Below are 22759 nucleotides of genomic sequence, written 5' to 3' on the forward strand. Positions count from 1 at the left end.
TCCATCTCCTCAGCCAATCAGAGCCGGAGCTGTGAAGCGCAGGCGCCATGGAGCAAAAACAACAACTAAATAAATAAATAAACAAATACATTTAAACTGATCGTCACTGTGATCAGATGATGTGGGCCCCATTCTAGAAAAAAGCAAACAAACAACAAAAAAATAAACTAAAAAATATTTCAATTAAGGAATAAATCATTATACATTTAAAATAATCCTCGCTGTGATATTTATACTATTCTAAATAAAAAAGCAAACAAATAAAAAACATAGAAACCGTTATTAGGCTGGGGGGCTTAATTGACATGGCAAGGCAGTTTTAAATATAACACACACATACACAGAGGTAGATTCAAGGTGCTACACATGGATGTTAAACATGACAGAGACAAGTTTCAAAAGAAATGATTTAAATTCAGACACACAGTTTTAAACACAAGCAAAATAAAAGAGAAAAAAGAGATAGAGAGATTAAAGGGGTTAAAGACTATAACCGAATACATCTGAATAAGGATTTAACTATAAGTTGAGGGTGAAGGTTAAAACAAATAAAGTAGACAGAAATGTGCGAAATGTTTAAATACAATGAAATTCAATAATGGCATGACCCTGTAAGATAAGTTGAAGGCACTTGTGAATAAAAACACTTTGTATTCAGTTGTATAATTGTAAAGGATGGAACATTCCAAAGACCACCAGGCGTGAATTTGGTAAGACCTGTACTGTATGTCTAAACCAACCATTTCACGTTGTCTACATGGTAACTTGTTTGTAATAAATATTGAAGTGTAGTCCACAACTCATATGTGAAGCGAAAATAACATTTCATGCAGACCTGTGACCAGTAGATGGCAGCAGAGCAGAGGTCACATACAGGGCATTAACCTAGTGTGCTCCCTACGTCACTGACGCATGCTTTTGTTTGGAGAGATCCCTCAGGTATTGTTGATTAAAAATATGTTCAAAAAAACAAGTACAACTGGCTGTGAACATCTGGACACCCTGACCTGGTTTTCTTCTGTGTCTTATTTGTTTTTAATTGACAACACCTGAAGGCAGCACATAAAACAAGACTTATTCAATACAAAATGCAAAATTTGTAAAAAATAATCATTAAACATTATCATTTTTCTAATTATCGTTACACCACGGCTTGGTTGAATTTGCTTTTGTGACCCTTTCTTTGAAACTTGGAAAAAAAAAAATCTAAGTTCCCTCTGTGAAAAGGTGCCCACATAAAATTTCTAATTGCCCTCTCAATCTGAGCAGTCTAGATCCGGGCCTGAACATGACGCCATTGCACTCTGCCCTTTTGACACTTTTTTGAGATACCTTTAAACTTAGTCAAAATTTTTCCAATATCATTTCAACCATTTGATTCTTGTATGCAGGTGTTTATATGTCAATGCAAGACATTTTGTAAAGAAGTTTGTATTTGAATTGAGTTGAGTTTTTGGGCTTTGTCTGATTATGTGTGAGTGAAATATTATATAACCAAACATGACCTGAATATATATATATATATCTTCTCTGATTGGCCACTTGTGCTTCCTCTTGACTGCTACAATAGGTCACTGATATAAGGGTTAGGGTTAGCATTTGCCACAATAAGCTATAAGTTGGTAAGCCACTATCACAGCAGACCTTTTAAGTTGGTGTGACATCTACAGCACCCATTTCTGACATTTGCAATGTTTTTTTTAACTGGGATTTGTTCTTAGGTAAGAACAGCATCTATGCACACTTCAAATAATAAGTTTTCTTTAATTTGCTGGTGTAATTTGTGTTTTTAATCAGGCTATAATAATACTGGATAATTTTTTTACCATAAGCGACAGACAGGTTTCAATGCATATTTCTATTTCTGCAAGTTTTTATTAGTTTCTTTAGCTGCTTCAGAGATTTTATATACATAAATACGTTGAAAAAGAGAACACTCATTCACAAAAGTAGTCAGCCATCATTAGGTTCTACAGGCTGGTTGTGTTAAATGTGTTAGACGTGTCACAGTTTTCCTTAAAACTTTCTGTCCAATTGTAGCCTGTTAATTCTGAAAAACAAATTAATATTTGACTTTAACTTTGCGACTCTCTCCTAATACAGCTTTCACTTATGTTTAATTGTATCCTATGTATGTTTCTTTTTGTACTTTTGTTTCCACTTCCTCTTTAAAACATCAGTCGTGGTTTCACAGATATACCCACCTTTGCTTCCTACCAGCAAACAGAGCTGGTATGTGCATCCTTGAACATAAGAAAAGTCAAGTTAAATCTAGATCATTGTTAGAATGTCCTAACAATTGAAATAGTTGTAGGGTATTTGATGATTAAGCGATGAACTTTATCTGGGGAAAGAGACAAGACAATGAGGAACTTCCATGTTTAGTAAACACGCAAGCTGTTGATCGGAACACTAAATTCCAGTTTTTAAAACCAGAGAGGCCACATGCCAGCTTCTACCCATTGGTTTTGATGAAGTGTTATTTTTGGCTTTGAGGAACTTGGTTTCTTGTAATAATACTCGTATGCAGAGTGACTTGAAACAATAAAGGGTGTGAACATTAAGGAAACAAAAAGGTATGACAGCGTTAGGTAGCATTTTAATGTAAAGATGTCGACAACAGGATCCTCGGGCAGGTTGTTCAAACAGCTTAGAGCAGAAGAATTAAAGGCTGCTTCACTTCAGGTTTCAGTCTTGCCCTACAGAAAAGTCAAAACGTAATTTCAGAGAACTGAAGTGGCACTCTCCCATAGTTTAAAACCTTTTTTAAAGGAAAAGCTCATTAAGATCTTAGGCAGCAGATGGCTGTTTTACTGTTGCATTCAAATTAAAACATTCAAAATATAATAAAGCAGTTTACAAATTTAGCATGAAATAACTGAAGGAATTCAGAGACATTTTCTTGTGTGATACAGTGGACCTTGCTCCGGACTCAACCAGGGCAAATATTTTACCAATCTAAGTTTAGAAATTGTTTTTTTTGTTGGCACATCAAATTCTCTTAGGCAGATAAATGGCAATCTGGGGGTTAGGCTATATCTGATTCATTCACTGCATATGTTTTGATAATCAAGAAAATGTTGTGGTCCAATCCCATTTTTTTCCCTACTAAAGTTAATATTAAATATGAAATCTTTTCTCACGTTTGAGGGATTAACATACAGTTGTCCATGCCTTTATCTTTTCCCAGCTAGACACTTGTACTGCCCCCTACACAGGTCTATCCCAGGAATCACTCAATTCAGTAAAAGAATGCTGCTGAGGATTATTAATGGATCAAGAAAATGTGATCACATATACAGATTCTAGCCTTGCTACAATTAGCCTCCAGTTTGATTTTGCATTGGTTCCAAGACTTTATTGACACCCTTTAAAGCTTCACACAACCAAGGCCCTTATAGTGGTCTTCTAGTATTTCACAAAGCCTGATTGGTGAGTAAAGGCCATCGCCCTTTCGCAGGACAGGACCCCAAGATATTCATATGCTGATGCTGGAGAGAAACCTTTTATTGCTTTCAAAACCCTTCTTAAAATGGAATTGTGAATTAAATTTATTTTTATTTAATAAAACTTACTTGATGTTGTTTTATCCACCTGTGAAGCACTTTGTAACTTTGTTATTAAAAGATCTATCCAAATTAGCCTTATCATAATAAGTGTGGCAGATTCTGGCAATTATTTTATCCAAATAAATGACGGGTCCATGTGCGTCCACTTTACTGCCTTTGTGGCGACGATCGGCTTCAACTGCTGCAGCCAGTCATCTTCAGTGCACTACTCATGGATCATGACTTCCAAGAATTACGTGCTCATTATGTTCCTTGATGGAAGTATTGAATAAAACAACAAACTAAAAAAACAACCCTGCAATGACATGCGGCCAAGATTCTCAAATATTTATCACAAATGTAACAAAAAAAAAACGTCCAAAGAAAATGTTAAGAAAGAAAACATGAGTACCCAACAGTTCCTCATAGTTTACATAGCACCCTAGCGGTGAAGTGTGATGAGTGACCTATGACAAGAGACTTACCGTATCCGAGCTGGAAGGTTTCCACACCTTATAATCACGAACAACATAGTCACATAACTTCCTCTACCTTGCCTTGTTTACTGTCATACAATTGTGGAGAAGAATTTAAAAAGGCAAAAATACTTGCACTTCCGTAAATGCAGCTTTAAAATGTAAAATGTTGTCCGACATTGTCAAAAAAGGAGCAACAGGGTAAAGTCACTTAAGATTGTAGGGACACACGCTTCGCCACAAAAGGTAGGCCCACATGGTAAATATTCTGGATTCATGGAATAGTTTTTGTACTAATACTAATACAGTATGTTACAGTTCTTCTATGTAGTTTCTGGGGAAAGAGATGTAGAGTTGTGGAATAAGGGGGTCACAGTAAGAATTTTACAAAGATCTTACGGTATACTGCATTGAGGATACCTATTCCATTATACCAGTGACCATTTGTATTTATTTCTTGGGACGACAGGAGGCCGTGGGCAAAACTGTAATAAGTAAAGCTTGCACTTTGAGGAACTTGGTTTCTTGTAATAACACTTGTGTGCAGAGTTTGGAAATTACCAAGAATTACTTGAAACAATAAAGGGTGTGAACATTTAAGAAACAAAAAGGTATGACAGCGATAGGTAGCATTTGAATGTAAAGATGTCGACATCAGGATCCTCGGGCAGGTTGTTCAAACAGCTTAGAGCAGAAGAACTAAAAGCTGCTTCACTTCAGGTTTTACTCTTGCCCTAAAGAAAAGTCCAAACGTAATTTCAGAGAACTGAAGTGGCACTCTCAAATAGTTTTAAACCTTTTTTAAAGGAAAAGCTCATTTAGCTCTTAGGCAGCAGATTGCTGTTTTACTGTTGCATTCAAAAATATAAAAAAGCAGTTTAGAAATTTAGCATGAAATATCTGAATTTTGGGGACCAACAGTATCCATGAAAACCTAGGTTCTTTAGTCATTTTAATCATCCGTACCCTCAAATTATATAGCAAAACTGAATTTTGGCTGTTTAGAACCAAGAGGAGAAAACACATTAGACCAGTTCTAGCTGCTCTGCACTGGTTGCCTGAAACACACAGGACGGACTGTAAGGTTCTCCTCCTTACACACAAGGCTCTGAATGGACTGGGCCCGAGGTACACAGCTAACTCTCTAGTTAACTATGTTCCCCCAAGAACACTGAGATCATCTGCAGCAGGTTGTTCAGCAGCTGAAAGACAAGAAGAGATTCATCTTTTGTAGATTACTCTCCAAAGATGTGGAACAGACTGACACTACATATCAGAGACAGCATAGTTCAGTGAATGTCTTAAAAAGAAAACGTACAACACGTCTCTTTGCTTCGGCCTCTAACTAGATCTGCTACTTGCCCACAGTCCTGCACACTGATCATTATCTTTTGAGATTTAATTGACAAGACCAGGTGACTCCCCCCCTGGAATGTTAATGGTCACAAGCTAATTTCTAATCAGGGCGGTAAGTTTTGTTTTCAGTGCTTCCTCCAGGTGTTTTCAGAGAGGACAACAAAGCCAAAGTCAACAGGTGTACAGTTTATTAGTCAGACAAAGCAAACCGGGCTGTTGAACTTGTTTTTTAAAATTTTTACATTGATGTAACATGTTGGTGTCATTAAAAAGGATCTTCAGCATAGTCTGGTTACAGCTTCTGTGTGCGCTGGTCTGTGTGTGGGACATTTAGAATATAATGATACAAAAATAAATGATTTTTATTATTAATTTTATACCAGAGATTGGTTGGATTTGTACTCAGAAAACTTGGCGAAACTCTCGCCACTAAGGCCCAATCCCATTTCACCCTTAGCCCATCCCCCTCCATTTAGTGGGTAGGGGCAAGGTGTGGCTCGACCATTCTTGTGCTCACTGCCAACCCAATCATGTCAGTGTGTGTGTGGTGCATTTCCTAAGCCACACTCAAACCAATAAACTATATTCAATAGAACTAATACAAGTTTATGTCTCCTGCAACGCCATGCCACAAGAGAAGGATACTGAACATCTAGTATTCATATTAACGTCATCTAGGCTGAAAATTCATTTCAGCACTTTATGATAGACAAATAAAAACACTGGTGGGATGAGAACAGCTTTAAGCAGCACTTTGTATCTCCACTCAGATTTCCATGGCTGTGTCCGTATGGAGTTCAAAATAAAAAGCTCTTTGAGTATATGCGTGCATGTGTGAAAGGCAAACTGTGGAGAAAGTCCTGGGCTAATTCTCGGGAGATCCTTGGCTTGACATGTCTGAACACCTGCAATGACAGCTCGGCCTCCTGCCTGCAAATAGTGCTGTAAACCTAAACCTTTTTCTTTTGTTATTTGAAAGAGAGTCCTCTGCAAGTAAATACCACATGGCAGGGCATTTGACAAAAGGCACATCAGACAAGGTATAAGTGAACATTGCAAGGTTCCCTTTCCGTCCATAGCATCTAAGATTGAAGCAAGACAATAGAAGAAAGTACAGTGAGGGACAGGTGTGGCAACCGGTCAACAAACACACTAAAAAGGAACGTATCCATAGTGGCCAAATTATCGCCAAGTATAAAATGCTCTGAAGACTTTATAAGGAGACCTATTTGTTTTTAGATGTGATACATTTTTTAAACACACACTTTTTGTCACACCAATGTCTGATCCAAAATGTCTTTCGGTGCAAACAGGCAATGTAGATTGTAGTTTTGGATCCATATTAATATTGAAAAGTTTTAACACAGGATTATTTCCTTCAACAATCATCATGTCATTAGTGTCACATTAAAGGCTTCGGCCAAAACCCAATGCACGAACCCTGCAGAAAGACGAAATGCATCAGATGAGGCTCTCATTTGATGGCATTTGTGAAATGTTTTTGCTCCTGTTATCTGGATGCAGACCAAGCCACATTTGCAGTTTGGATACTTTTCTTTAGGATGATTGATCATTTAATATAAGGACTTATTACCTTTTTTGGAACTATTATTCAAAGCCATATCCTTGGCAGGGCAGCGTGATGAGAACAAAGAAACGAAAGCTGATGTCCTCGTGTCAGCCTCTGTGGCCGTATACGAGCTCAGATTGATTGAAATATTATTTGAATTGAAAAGGTATTTTGATGCCTATAATATTGTGTTTGACAAACCTTAAAAGTTTTACCTTGAAACAGTCTTCATTCTTTAGATATCTCAACAATCTTATTATGGCTTCGGATGATATGATGCAGACTTGCTCTCTTCTCTCCACCCGAGGGGCAGTACTGAGATTTTTAGGTAGGTGTCAATTGAACAGACTCAACTGACATGTGCTAGTGAGAGTGAGAAGGTTCTGCAGTGTTGGAGCTGAACCCCTGTTTGTCCTTGGCGAGAACCGGGAAACCTTTAAAACTATTTCGTTGACAAAAATGTCTTGATGCAGAATGAAATATGAAGAGAACCATAACATACATTATATAATGAACTAAGCTGATGTAATACCAGACATCATATGCTAAATTCTACAATTATATGAATGTTGCATTGAATAAGTAAGGAGGAGCTGCTGGTTATTGTCATCATTTGATTTCCCCATTATTATATCCAATGAGAAATTCAATATTTCAGACACAGGGGCATGTGAAATAAATTGGAATGTTTAACTATGCAGGGGAAATATTACAGTGCATTGTATTTAATTTCTATTTTCCTGGGATAATGTGCATGTCCAATTTTAATCCACAAAGTATTTAATGCTCCGAAACTGAGGAGCTGTCATTAGCACACATTTCCCCCTGCAGACTTCACTGTCTTATTTACACCCTGTAATTAGTACACATGGAAACCGCTTGTCAAAAGAAAAAGTCTCATGTTACTATTCTTTGTGACAGACAATGGCACAACATCAGCTTAATACTGTAAACAATCACTGACAACAGCATTTTTATTCAATAAAAAATGTTAGCTGAACCAATTTAGTTGAAAGAAATCTGTTAATAATGATTACATATCATTACCACAGACAATACTTTTTCTGCATTACTTTTTCCTTGCCGTAACAGCAACAATACTTTTTAAATGAAGATAGATTGTTCATCCAAGTTTGGGAACTGTTTAATAAACACGTAAGCTGACGATCTTATCACTAACTTCCAGTAAAGAAAACCAGAGAGGCCACATGCCAGGCTCTACCCATAGAGTTCAATAAAGGGCAGTCTTTGGCTTTGAGGAACATAGCAACTTGTAATGAAACTCATTGGCAGAGTTTGGAAATTACCAATAGTAAAAGGTAAAATGTAAAGATGTCGATGGTCGTATCCTCGGTCAGGTTGTCCAAACAGCATAGAGCAGAAGAACTAAATGCTGCTTCACTTCAGGTTTTAGTCTTGACCTACATAAAAGTCATCATGTAATTTCAGAGAACTGAAGTGAAATTTTTTATAGGAACAATTATTGAAAACAAAAATGGCTGTACTCTATTCTCTGCTCTTTGGCAGAAGACTGCTGTATCCACTCTGACCTTTGGGGTTGGGAGCATTATATTGCTCCATGCTCTATAGTGAGGTCCTCCAACCCAAATGGCCATTTATTTTTTTTTGCTTCTGTGATTAAAAGATGCCCTTCAACCACATGCATTCAGCAGCGATACAGCCCTGTGTTTATTTCAATCAGCAAAGACTTACAGAAACAAATCAAAAATTACTAAATTGGATGAAATTAAGTGTATTGTGATGTGAACTGGGGACATCGGTTAATAGGCCCCAGCAACAGCATACAGGGGATTGGCTCACGGCAAGCATGTCAAATTTTGATGAGATAAAAAATGGAGAACAAGATTGGTGGAACCTAGAAATAGTGGGAACTGTGCATGTGACTATGGAGCTGCTTATGATGACAGGGTTCCTGACTGATCTTTGACTTAGCTTCATTAGTCCCTTTCCTGACATGAGGTTTTAGAGATCAAAAACAAAGCTCCTGGTACAATATGGCTCAGGGTGCATGCCAAGGGTACACAGGTCGTCTACTAATCAAAAGGTCTGCAGTTCCATTCCTGGCTTCTTCAGTCCTTGGGCAAGACACTGAACCCTGTGAAATAGTAATTTTGGGGTGAAATAAAACAACATGTGTCTTTCTAAGTAATAAACAAATCAAAATGTATAGAGTTTTGATTTGAATTTTTTCTTCATAATAAATAACATAACAAACATATTTAGTGTAACATAAGAAACAAGTGCTCCTCATGAATAGTGCCAGACTGAATTCCAGGCTAATGACATCAATTACACACAATGGAGTGGTGTTTGCTTGGGTTAGGGTAAGGTTACGTGCTTGGTGTATACATCATTGACTTATTTATAACAAAGTAATTATAACCTTGATTTTTTATTTTACAGCCACAGCCCAGTTTCCTGTCATGAGCACATGAACTCAATTGAAATGCAGTCTCTACCGCAGAGGAGGCATGAGGAAGAAGAAAAGGATTTCATTATATAAGGAGGATTCACGTCATACTCAGCCACTATAAAGAAAGAGAAGCCTCGGACATCTCACACTCAAGCTGGATGACACACACGCTGTCAGATGACCTAAGCTTCAACTTCAACTACAGAGGTTATTATTTATTTGTTTTTAACATGTTATTTATTTTCATAGCCTACAGTAAATCTGCTGTAATTTAATAGATTGAACTAAACATGTTTCCATTATATCTTTCAAACTGTTTAATGTTAATTCTGCAAAATATACATATCTATAAACATATGTATATAACTGAATAATGGTTTTTAATAATTTGACGAGTGACAGTGATAATGTGGTGAATACCTTTCTTTTTCTTCAGATGAATCACTTTCTGTGTGTGATGGCTGCAGGTCTTTACCTGTACATGCAATGTCACGTAAATGCAGGTGAGTGCTACCTCTATTATCAACAGCTGAAAAACTGCATTATTGATCTAAATATTTATCACTTCATTTTTGTCTTGAACACTGAAATGTTTTGTTCTTCACTTGTTTCTATAAATGTTTTGTAAAATACTTAGACTTTGTGACACAAATGAAATGTTAAAATGCCAGTGATAATGGTAACTTAATCATTATCAATAATATTTAAAATCTATTTTATTTATTTGTTCATTTATTCGCATATCATTGTTATTTTTCAGAATCTCGTTTGAGCAGGAGTGTTATTGAGAAAGCTGTGGTTGCGGCCAAGGCCACTGTGGACAACACTTATGCATCCTCCCGAAAAGAGTAGGTGTAAAACCTGTCTGGACTTGTGTATTGTCAATTTTTCGCTAATTCAAAAATGGCAGAAACATCGATCTGTTTTATAAAATGACCCTGATGATATTCTGAATGAAATGTATACAGGAGCATCGCCCGTGTGAGGAGGAATACAGCAAATCCTTCGGACATGCTGCGGTTGCTGAAGCAGCCTGCTGGGCTGACCCGCCTTGCAGTGCGGGCTGCAGACTATATGGACATCACTGTGTCACTGCTCAAGGGCTCTCTGCAAAGACGTCAAAAACGCTCAATCAACGCCACAGGTGTGTGTAACCTTCACACATGCCCCAACTTCACCGACAAATATGTGCCATTCGGAGACAGCTGATTTGTCATTTCTCTGCTCGTTTGAATTAGATCTGATCTCTGAAGAGGAGCTGCAGGTCATTGCTAATCTGACAGGCTGCTCCCCCCAGCATCGGGCCCCTTCCTGCAGAACCACTCCAAACTTAGACAAGTTTCGCACTGCGAGCAGTGTCTGCAACAACAGGTGAGGCCGCTGCTGAGGAGTTCACGGAGGAACCAGGGAGAGCCAATCGGGCCAATTTGAAACTTTCTCCCCAGTTCTGTCCTTTTCTTCAATTCACTTACCAAATACAGGTATTAGAATGTTTGTGTATAATTGGAGCAGTAACATTACTTTTGAAAAATAGCACCAGTAATGTCAATGACCGGTAGCCTACATGTCAAATACTGTACAAACATGTAAAAGACCAAAAGACAACGAAGGATACATTTTTTCACAGAAAAAACCCTCGCTGGGGGTCTGCTAACACTCCATTCTCCCGCTGGCTTCCTGCTGAGTACCAGGATAAAATCTCTCTGCCCAAAGGATGGGACCCTGAGCACAAGATCAACAACCATTTGCTGCCACTGGTACTGTAGTTTAATATATATTTTAAATGTAAATAAATAGTAAGCAGTAGAAAGTACAGAGATGATCAGTGCTCCAGTAAAGAAAGGAAGCAGGAACTGAAAATGTAATCACATCCGTAGTGATGCTTCATGTATTTTCAGAAATGAGAGGTGGTCACAAATTTTCACTAAGGTGCTGATTGTCTGCATCAAATCCACAGGTGAGGGACGTGTCCAACCATATTATGAGCACAGCTAATGCTGATGTGGAGAGTGACCCATTGTACACTTTCCTGGTGACAATCTACGGCCAATGGACCGACCACGACCTGACCTTCACTCCTCACTCCCCTGCCATCAGTTCATTTAGTAAAGGTATCAACTGTGACAAGAGCTGCGAACGCACAGAGCCCTGTTTCCCCATCAAGGTTAGTATCATTACATTACAAACCAAGAGACAAGTTATCCCAAAAGTACAAACACGCACTCACACACACACACACACTAATACCTCCTCTTGTCATCAAAACAGATCCCCAGTGGAGACACCCGCTTCAGCAATCACTCCGAATGCATGCCCTTCTTCCGCTCAGCACCAGGATGTGGTTCTGGCAACACAGGTCACCTCTTCGGTGCCAGCAATGTTCGTCAGCAGATGAACGCTCTCACAGCTTTCCTTGACTTGGGCCAGGTGTACGGTTCAGATCATACCAAAGCTCTCTTCCTTCGTAAAGAGAGGGGCCTTTTAAGGGTCAACACAAAGCACAAAGACAATGGCCGCGATCTCCTGCCGTTCGCCGCCACAGGTGCCAACATGTGCGCGACACGAGCCCGCATTACTCGCAACGTCAATGTCGAGGAGGTGCCCTGCTTTGTGGCTGGTGAGCGGAGGCAAATATGTTGACATGCAAAGTGCATTGCCAGCTTCAGTCACACATTGTGGTTCTAATTATTAAAGCATTTTCTTATGCTTTGCCTCCCAGGTGATGCACGCGTCAATGAGAACATCGCTCTGACCTCTCTGCACACACTGTTGATGCGTGAGCACAACCGTCTGGTACATGCCCTGAAAAAACTCAACTCTCACTGGGACGGGGAGAGGCTCTACCAGGAGGCCCGCAAGATCAATGGAGCATACTTTCAGGTGCTTAGACACTTGTTCCTAAAAATGGTTATTTTAAAGAGATGTAACCAGGGACTACAATAACAGTCAAAATGTAATGCTGACTGCTAGCAGCTTAGAGAGGGTTGTCACAGCTTAGCTTCATGAGCAGCACAAGTCATGCGTTTATGTGCGCTTCAACTGACTCAGTTTCTCGTTTGTTTTTCAGGTTGTCACTTTCAGAGACTACTTGCTCCACATTGTAGGTCCAGACTTTATCGCGAAGCAGCTGTCCACCTACCCTGGTTATGATGAACGTGTGGACCCTAGCATCGCCAATGTGTTTGCCACGGCTGCCTACAGATTTGCTCACCTGATGGTTCAGCCATTTATTTACCGTCTTGATGAGAAATACCAGGAGCACCCTGATTATCCCGACGTGCTTTTGCACAAAGCCTTCTTCACACCATGGAGGCTGATCTTTGAAGGTATGGCCACAGACCCTAATTTTTTGGATTCAGCTCAATGGAAAATCAGCGTATAACCAGTTTACTGCCTTTGTGGAAACAATCGGCTTCAACTACTGCAACCGTTCGTCTACAGTGCACTACTCATAGATCAAACTTCTTAGTCTTTCACTAAAGAGAGGTAAGATTCAACTGATTATTAAATGATTGTCCACATTCCTCAGGTGGTTTGGACCCAATCCTGCGTGGGCTAATGGGCCGCCCGGCCAAGCTGTCTACACAGACGCACATGATGCCTGAGGAGCTCAGGAACCAGTTGTTCAAGTTCTCCAGTGATTTGGCGCTTGATCTGGCCGCTATTAATTTGCAGAGAGGCAGAGACCATGGACTCCCCGGTATTTATATGGTTTTTATACAGTTTGTATCCTTCATCTTTGTTAAGGCCTGTGTGTCAAATTTAACATGTGGCTCTTTTTAGGATACAACCAATGGCGCAAACACTGCGGGCTCTCGCAACCCAAAAATCTGAAAGAGCTGGCAAGTGTTTTGAACAACACAGATATAGCCAAGAAACTTCTGGATCTCTATCACACACCTGACAACATCGACGTGTGGATGGGAGGAGTGGCTGAGCCGTTTGTCCGCGGTGGTAGAGTGGGACCCCTCTTTGCCTGCCTAATTGCCACTCAGTTCCAGAAGATCCGCCAGGGAGACCGGTATATTATCCCACTCATGTTTCTTATTACGTCAACATTACTTCACCTAACTGCACCTTTATAGTCATGTATACAACCAGAGACTTAAAATGACAACAAAGTGTCCAATTTCAGACTTTGGTGGGAGAATGATGGAGTCTTCACTTACGCTCAGAGGGCGTCCCTGAGGGAAACATCACTTGCCCGCATCATCTGTGACAACACCGGTATCACTGAGCTACCTAAAAGACCCTTCCAGTACCGACCTCGTGGGTCAGGATACACTCAGTGTAGCGATATCCCAGCCTTTGACCTCAGCGCATGGAAGGAGCATGGTGAGTTGAGTCCTCTCTGTCACAGTTGACAGAGGATCATCCAAGGCAACATTAAGTACTATGGAGATAACAGATTAGCTACTCCCCGTTTGATTATCCAAAAATATTGAAATTGATATACTAGATGTCTTATTTTAAAATGGAATAGTTCTGTGGTTTGATTGTACCCATTTCTTTATTCACAGGAGTCCCAGCCACCCCTAAACCCACTACACACCCTCAAATTGCCAACAACGTTGCCTTCTCTGTGCGACTGGGCAACAATTTTCCTGAAACTGGCATGCCAATTCCATTTCAAGAGGTAATCTACAATGGACAGAATAGCTATGATGTATCGACAGGATATTTCACCTGTGAGCAACCCGGCGTTTATGAGTTCCAGTTCCACTGCACAATCTTCAGTAGAGCTGCCAGCTTAGATCTGATGCGTAACGGAGAACTGATCGTGCACTCATTCACCACCCGGCAAAACAACCACATCACAGCAAGTGGCAACGCGTATTTAAAGCTTGTGAAGGGAGACAAGGTATATCTGTTGGCCAACCATGATGGCAACGGTCTGACCAGTGACAGCTTCTTTTCAGGGCATCTGTTGTTCACTGAGCCGGAGACTGCTGACAAAACTGCTCCTTGACATCCTCAAAACACTGCACGTTTAAGTGTAGCAGAGAAACGCTGAGTTTGTTGAAGTCACAAAATTCTGTTCGGAACTTTTTTGACAGAAAGCAAAGTGTCTAACAAAGCTGAAGTTTAAGACTTTTTTACATGGAATGGTCAGATGATGATTATAGACTAGTACCTTTATAGACTAGTACCTTTACCGGAGACAAATATAGAGGTCAGTAGTTATCACACATGGTTTTTTATTTGTCTTTGGAAGACTGTGAAAAATGACCTGACATTATTTGAGTTGATATGTGCTACATCTGAAAAGTGAATCTAATAAGTTAATTAAGCTACAATTGCAAAAGCTGTATTTTTTGCTGACCTTTCGGAGACACTCTTTTATTTCTTCCAAAAGTATGTGTAAGACTTTGAGTCATTTTATTTCGGGCATTATTCGTTATTGATGTGGAGATTAACTTCTGCATCTGAGAGACTATTATGAAGATACAGAACAAATGGAAGATAATGTTTGTTAGCAGACCCAGCGGACGATGTCAGTAGGCAGACCAGCAGATGGCAGTGGTGTACAACTTAAAAAGGACAGGAAGGCTGGCACCAGCATCATTTAAAGCTGCACTGAATACAAATGGTCAAGAAGACTGTGGTGAAAAGTTTGGCAAAATGATAATGATAATGGTATAGGTGGATTTGACCTGCAGTACCTCTGTATTGCTACAAACAAGGATATGAATTAATTACAAAATAATTAGTAGGAAATACCAATTCTGAAGAAACTGCAGTGGGTTGGTCGCCTTTTTTAAAACCTGAAGCTAAACTTTGATGATGTCCTGTATATGTGTGAAGAGATGGTTGAAGCGTTTGAATGTATGTAAACTGTAGTGTAAGCACTGTTGAGTATCAAATAAAGGTAATATTTTGTGCATGTGTAAAAAGTCTTCTGCATACTTGAGAGAGTTATAATAGAGAATCTATGACAGAGAAATAGTTAAACATGCGTAAAATACTTTTGGAGGTGTAGAAATGACTACTTTGTGAGTGTGTAGTTAAAGGTTCAGTGTGTTTCTCCTTCCAAGTGTGTAGAAGAATCTACAGTGGCCTTCAGGTAAACGTAAAAATGCAATAGGGCCTCGCCAGTCAAACTTCACACACTGGCTTTTCCTCTTAAAACAAATGTTCACTTCACAACGCAAACAGATTCCCGTGGAGTCACTTGCTGTTTTGGACAACAAAAACCAGAAGGTAACAGGGCAAAATCTGCAAGTGATTATTGTCAGAGATAAATCCGACCGGCAATCCAAACTATCGATATCTACCACAGAAAAAGGCTGAAGTGGAACACACCAGACCATTGTGTCCACCAGAACCCTGTTAAAAAACCTGCATAAGGACGATAAACCTGTTTGTTGCTGCTTGACTCACAAGCTAAAAGCAGTACTCAGCTGTTGAATCACATCAAGTCAAATCAAGATGACACAGCCTATAGTAGCAAAACACTGCCTTGGTATTAACTGGGACATTATGAAGACAATTATGTTATGCTTATTTGTAAGAAGTTGGTTTCCTGTCAGACAATTGCTGAACCACCGCTCGACAGTACTTCTGGAGTCCTGCACATTCAAGTGGGCACTTGCATGACACAATGAATAACTTAACTCACTTCAGTAAAAGGGGAAACATCATAAATGTCTTTAACTGCCCATGTGCTTTTAATGTTATATGATGAGACAGAGTGTGGTGGTGTGAGAGGTTCAGCATATCAAAGTTTGGAATAATGTGCCGAGCAGATGCTGGAGGTTACAAAAATATATTCACCCAATTCTCTTGAAAACCAAAAATGTCTCACTTTATAAAACTTAAAAACCATTGCACACTTGTAATAGTGGTGCAGGTCTTACAGCGTGTGATATTCAGAAGTACTACAGTGAACGTTTTATTATACATCAATAACTCTGACAAAGTCCTCTTCAGGCTTCTCTCATACAGCTGCCTTGTGTATTTTCCTTGGAGGAATTGATGTAAGTGCAACTCTTGTATTGAGACGGATCCAAATGTGTGTTAGAAGTTTTGTGAATTTCAGTTTTTGGGGTATTGAGGAATGAGGCTAAATGTGGTCGCTCCCCCCAGGGGATCCCAATCCCTTGCCTAAATAAGTAAACAAAACCTAAACAAGAGCAATATGTGGCGATCGATTGGGAGGGTGGTGGGCCGCAGTAGCTCTGTTGTTTTCAGCGGAGGAGAGGAGGGACGGGGACCAGCTGCTGCGCCCCCAGAGCATCCCCCTGCACGCACACACACACACACAGACACACAGACACACAAACACACACACACACGCCACGCCCCCCTCTGACCTCCGTGGACACCGTGCCATCCTCAGAGAGTGGCTCCGGGTGTCCCCTGGGAGCAGGGGAATGCTGGAGAGGACGAGCGGCACACGATACCCCATTGTTTGGTTAAGCAGTCACTGATCCTCTCCCTCCCTCCTCCACCTCCTCCACCCTGAAGCGCACGGGCTGACCGACTCAACGGGTTAAATTGATTAGAAAGACGTTTGTGGTTGGACTAATCTCCTCCCCCCTCCCTGATTTTCGCCCCTTGCTGCTCACAGCTTGGCCAAATGAGACAAAACCACACACTTTTATTGGACAGGTCCTGGCGGGTTGTGTGGATGATCAGGGCGCACGCATCCTCTCTGTGTCTCCCTCGCACCTGTGGAGAGACACGTGGACTGCCCACAGACTGCCATCCACTGCAAAACACACAACACTGCACAGGAGAGAAGGGTTTCTTCTGTTCACTTTTGCTGCACGACCAGTTTTTTCTGCCACATCTAAAACTTTCTTTGAGGCTGAGCTTGAGATGGGTTGCAGCCATAATGCTATAACCCTCTCTTTGTCTTTAGACAAGTTAAATTGTAATTATAGCTTATTAAATGCAGAGCCTTGTTAGTTAAAATAAATAACCTAAGTGGATAAATGGATGAATACACCTTTTTTGAAATGGGATAAGTCCAAATGGCTTCTTGATAGAAAACAATCACAGAAACCTTTCTGATGGGCTTATTTCAAACTGACTCAGGATTTCACCACCATGGCCTCACCAATATTCGTTGTGTTTTGCACACTGGAGAAACTGTTTCTAAAACCTCCATCGCTGCGCAATGGTGCATTCCGCTCAATTCCAGCTTTAAATCTAATCTCTTCAATTTCTGCAACTTTTACTTTTCAGGGAAAGCTTCAATTTTGCGCACTCGTCCGTTCAATCGGCGTAAATTGAATGTTTTCAACAAGGCATTAAACCAACCTTGATCTGTCTGCACAGTGCAAGAGGTGCTCCTCCTGTTAGAGAACCAATACATCCATGTGCGCAATTAGAGATCGCACGTCCGACCGGCAGAAGATTAGCAGCGTCTGGAGGAATTTCATATTTAAGTGTGTGTCATCATATTTAGATTTTTCACGGTTAAACGGAGCTGTCAATCATGTTTTTTGGGAAGTGTGTGAGGGACGTAGACAGGGCGGGGACTCGGGAGCATGGATTCCCTAAGACTGCTCTCATAATTGGGGGAACATCTGACTTTGTCCCGCGCTGGCAGATGGTGGGTTGGGGCGGGTTCCAAAGGGGGGAGATTTACATTCATTGTCCGGGCGCACAAACTCCACACAGAGACAATGGTCTCGGTGAGGGGCGAGGAACCAAGGATGGAGAAGAAAAAAAAACTTTCCTTTTCAACACCAAACGAACGGGAGCGGAAATTAATTTCTGGGCAGCAAAAAACTGCTCCAGAACACGGTGAAGCTTTGATTTCGTTTTGTTGAGGCTGAAAAGAAACCACAGAAAGTTAGAGAACAAAAGTCTGAAATTAGTTTTTTTATTTATTTACATTATAGAAAATGTACATTTTCACTAACACTTTTAGTTAGTTAGTGCAGTTTATTTATCCAAGACCTTTCCATGAAACGATCCAAATCAGCAGCAATACTTTAATGTCCAAATACATCACTTCCCATAAATGTATCTTTTTTATATATATATATATATTACATTTTACATTTAACATTGACTGAATGCATGAGCAGTGTGGATTTGAGGAGACGCTCCTCCTGTATTGATTAAGAGCTCATTTCGGGCCCACTGTGGGGCTGCGCTCCGGACGCCAATCAGAGCGCGGCCCTGCGCGCTGCTGGCGGAGATTGATGGAGCAACCAGACGTCCATTGTTGCCGCTGACACTGATGCGATGCCTCCTCAGCGGAATCAGTGCGTTCAAAGCGGCAGACGGCAGAGCTGCTGAATGCGCGCCCGTCGAGAGCGCACTTGTGTTGAATGCTTGACTGGAGTGAAAAGACCAAACAGGATCTGCTGCTGCGGACACTGTTCGGAGCAGAGGACAATTCAATTCAATTTTATGTGCATCTAAGCTCCAAATCATAGCGTACATTATGTCAAGGCACTTTATATATAGTGAGGATGAGACCTTGAAAGTTATAGACTAACGTTTCCACCAAAGGGAAAACCCTTAGAGAAAAAAATACTTAATTTTAACTGGAAGAAACCTTTGTTAGAGCCAGACTCAAAGTTGGCTGCCACCTGCCTCGACCGGTTGGGTGAGCAATGAATGAAAAGCACAATAAACAATTGGCTTTGGGATTAATAAATGGATGTAAATACAAGACAATTACTGATTGAAATACACACGTTATGAGATTTACGCATTGATTTTGATGTTGAATAATGAGAGTATTATTGATCTCAGAGGCTTAACCCATCTCTTGACCTGCACACGCATTATTCACATTTCAATTTAAATAATAACAATAATAGGTGTACTTTTAATATTTATTTATTTATTAAATGACTATCTGGGGTTTACACTTTCTCTATATAAACGTCAAGAATTGGTTCCCCTGCCTGGTCACCCTGCTCGAAGTTAACGTCTGTGAAAAGTTTACAGAAGGAGTCACCGGTTGGATGCTGAATGTGGCAGAAGTCCAAACAACGGATGCACTTTACACCAATGAGAGCATCCATTTCAACAATCGGTTCCCCATATGGCACTAAAGCCCCTCCTCCACGCTCTATCCCGGCAGAGGGTCTCATTCATGCTTCAAGACAGCGGTTCACTGCGAAGCTTCCTGGCCCTCGGATCAACTGTTTTGATCCGGTCCGGCCTCTTGACAAAGGGAGACTTTCTGCACACTGACATTTAAACATTATCCTGAGACGGAGCTGCAGACTGTGCGAGGAGTTCATCCAACCGAGCAGGTGATCGTTTGCGCTCCAACTGACGCAGGAGATTTGCGCTTGGACAATGCTCGCAATCAGTGGGGGAGTTTATTTATTATCATTGTTTGAGCCTTAAAAGAAACTCTGTGAGGATTCTTTTTTCTTTGAGACGCCCCGTGAAACATCCCACAGCACCGGTCATTTATCCCTCAAAGCCGCGTGCACTCTCTGTTTTTGTTGTGGAGCTCTGGAGGAGCGCATATTCTTGGGGTGGACCTTCTGTTGTTTGCCAAAGTGCTTCAGCTCTCCAAAGACAGTTTTTACAATTCCCCCTATAAGTTCCTAAAAAGTGCACCACGCCATCGGACGGGGTTTAAATGTTCGGGATTCAGGAGCATCTGATACGAGAAGCGAGCGGATTAAAAGAGAGAAGTCTTGGAGAGGAGATGGACCCGATCCGGTCCTGGGTGCGTAATGTCGGGGTTGTGGACGCGAACGTTGCGGCGCAAAGGTACAGTACAAACCAGCTCATCTGTTGACATGTCATTAACTCATCATTTAGACTCAAGCTCTTCACAAACCTGACAACCGTTATTTTCATTATCACAATACAGTTAATATTATTTGAATATTTGACATGTGAACATGCGTCAGAAAATAACCGTAAACTACTTGTTGCAAAAGATGACACGAGTCCTCTTCAATTAAACTGCTTGATATTGAATGGAAGAACATGTCTCTATAATTGCTATATTATTATTTAAATTTTGTAAAGAAAGTCCTGGTTTTGTGAACATAAAGAAAGTTGAGCCATGTTTCAAAACGGAAAACTAATAATCAGAACTTTTGACTTTGATTTAAAGTCATGTGATCTGTGAATTTCCTGATGTGCAAAAGCTCAGTTTAACACTTTTAGTTCATACTTCTACATTTAAGATCATTTCAAATGTCTCTGTACAAGGGACAACATCACACTCTATTTTCCTATGCGAGCAGCGATTTCAGCTGATGTTGCTGATGTTTTCCATCTAAAATACAACATCGGCCACTTAACGTCTCTGCATATCAGCAGATGTGAATCATTCTTCTTCTTCATCCTGTTTCTCACATTTCACTCGATGTTCGATCACCCTCTTCACATTTATAATGAATACATCTGACATTCATCAGTGTTTTCATTCTACAAACCGAAGAGTAGAAGTCATCCATAAAAACGCTGCAGGATGAGGAGAAATATAAATGGCAACAAGTTAATCATAATAAATAATAATGATAATAAAATAGCAATTAATAACCGAACCTTATTATGGCGTAATTCGCACTGTAAGATTATTACTTGATATAAACGATTCTATTTACGTTATAATTTCAGGTAATTTAACAAAGGTAAATTGTTGCAGTTTATATATGAACACATTTAATCCATGCGTTTTTTTTTTCTTAAAGGAAATGTGTCTGTCTAAACAAAATCAATAATATACTCTATTATGAATGATCCAAAAAATCTTTAAATCAAAATTATATTTATAGAAAGACTCTCCTTCAGATTTGCTAATGTTTTTTCATTTTAATCTGACGTAAAACACTGATTAAATGTGTTTTTTTTAATTCCACAGTGAGTGGCCCATTTTTCAAACAAGATGCTGCAACATCTGTCTCAATCAAAAGAGCTAATTCAACCTTCAACCTTTCTTATTTTCTTTTAGCTAAATCTTCAGTTTTGCTTTTCCTTATTTTTTCCTCTTTTTCCCACTGGTCTTTGTGTAATTTCCGGGTTCATATTAAGCTGTTATATAGATGGGATGAAAAGGCCTTCAAGTTATAAGAAAACAAAGTATTCATAAATAATGTATTTATATTGCGTGGATAAATGTTTTAATAATTAGTTTGAGAGAGAAAACTTTGGAATTAATTAGAACCAATGTGATTTTAAATAAGTGCCTTTACAGTGCCAGTAAATCAAACATAATTGAAATTCCTGTTAATATAGTTTTAATCATTTGATGCAGCAGAGGAAAATGTCTGGTCTTCAGTTAGATTAGTTTAATCTAGATCAAATATTTTCAACCGCCAACAGATTACAGGCCTCTGCATTGATAGATGCTAATTCAGTCAAAGACATCCTTTATATTCAGCAGTGCAGGTTATATAAGACAACATGAATGGTTTTTGATCTCATGAAGGTGCATGTGAGCTGACTGTCTCTCTCTCTCGCTCTCTCTCTCTCTCTGTTGTGTTTACAGTGGAGTGGCTCTGTCCAGGGCCCACTTTGAGAAGCAGCCACCCTCCAATCTGCGCAAGTCCAACTTCTTCCACTTTGTGCTGGCGCTCTACGACAGACACGGCCAACCTGTGGAGGTGGAGAGGACCTCGTTTGTGGACTTTGTTGAGCATGACAAGGTGTGTGAGCGTGTCTCTCAGTGTTTACCTCAGGATCTTATTAGCCCACTGCACAGCTGTCATCTCCACAGTTTTAAACATGCCGAGGAAAAACTGTGAATAACAACGGGACGTGTTAGTGAGAGACGCGATATTTCAGCTGCACCCAGGTGCTCGACTTGTTCTTCCCCATCCCCAGAAAAGCCAAGCATATCGAACAGCTGACGGCTACATGTTTACACAAGCTTTACCCTCGATGAGCTGATGATGTGGGATTGAAAAGGAATATCTAATGACTAATTAGCAGCTTGCCTCATTAGGAGGACATCACTACTTTTTAAAATGCAAATTGTGCTCGCTCCTGTTTAGTTATACAGGGAACTAATCATCAAAGTGTCTTTTCCTTCATCCCCCCCCCCCCCCCCCTCCCGTACTCTAAATACTGCTGTGGGGGGAACTTGATTCCTCAGGTTGGACAAGACTAAATTAAAGAAGGGGTGAAGTGTTGAGGTAGAAAGAGAGTGGAGAGGGGAGGCAGCCTGGAGAGGGAGCCTTATGCCCAGTGTTGATGGATGTTTTTGCCTTGTGGTGAGGGGAGAGGACCCCTCCTAAAGCGGCGACATCTCTCCCCACCGTGAGAAAGACAAGAGTTCGCCATCCCGAAAGTTCAAATATAGTTCCCCTCTGAAGGGGGGTAAATGGAAGTGCTAATGCCGGGCCTGAAAGCTGTCAGTGCGCTCCCCTCAGTGCCACACAGGCCAGAGCAGAGTGATATGGAGGCAGCGGAAGAGTTCATTTTCTGCATGGTT

At 40.4% G+C, this 22759-nt stretch overlaps 2 protein-coding genes across 2 annotated transcripts in view; both read left to right on the forward strand.

The window, feature by feature from the left end:
• The first annotated feature begins 9548 nt into the window (after window positions 1-9548).
• Window positions 9549-15264, forward strand: LOC133933039 (eosinophil peroxidase-like). Its single transcript, XM_062379996.1, has 14 exons — window positions 9549-9591; window positions 9821-9887; window positions 10145-10232; window positions 10353-10528; window positions 10623-10755; window positions 11012-11141; window positions 11342-11548; window positions 11653-12001; window positions 12104-12264; window positions 12452-12710; window positions 12914-13084; window positions 13168-13405; window positions 13520-13719; window positions 13905-15264. The coding sequence occupies exons 2-14, from the start codon at window positions 9821-9823 to the stop codon at window positions 14351-14353; spliced, it is 2628 nt and encodes an 875-aa protein (XP_062235980.1). The 5' UTR covers window positions 9549-9591; the 3' UTR covers window positions 14354-15264.
• A 4628-nt stretch (window positions 15265-19892) lies between these two features.
• The window catches only part of ebf2 (EBF transcription factor 2), a 29123-nt gene continuing 26256 nt past the window's right edge, over window positions 19893-22759 (forward strand). Inside the window, exons 1-2 of the mRNA XM_062381710.1 lie at window positions 19893-20082; window positions 21815-21971. Of these exons, the coding sequence (XP_062237694.1) occupies window positions 19949-20082; window positions 21815-21971 (291 nt within the window). The 5' untranslated portion in view covers window positions 19893-19948. The remainder of the gene's footprint in view (window positions 20083-21814; window positions 21972-22759) is intronic.

The sequence above is a fragment of the Platichthys flesus genome, chromosome 3 (genome assembly GCF_949316205.1).
Source record: "Platichthys flesus chromosome 3, fPlaFle2.1, whole genome shotgun sequence".
NCBI classification, from domain to species: Eukaryota; Metazoa; Chordata; class Actinopteri; order Pleuronectiformes; family Pleuronectidae; genus Platichthys; species Platichthys flesus.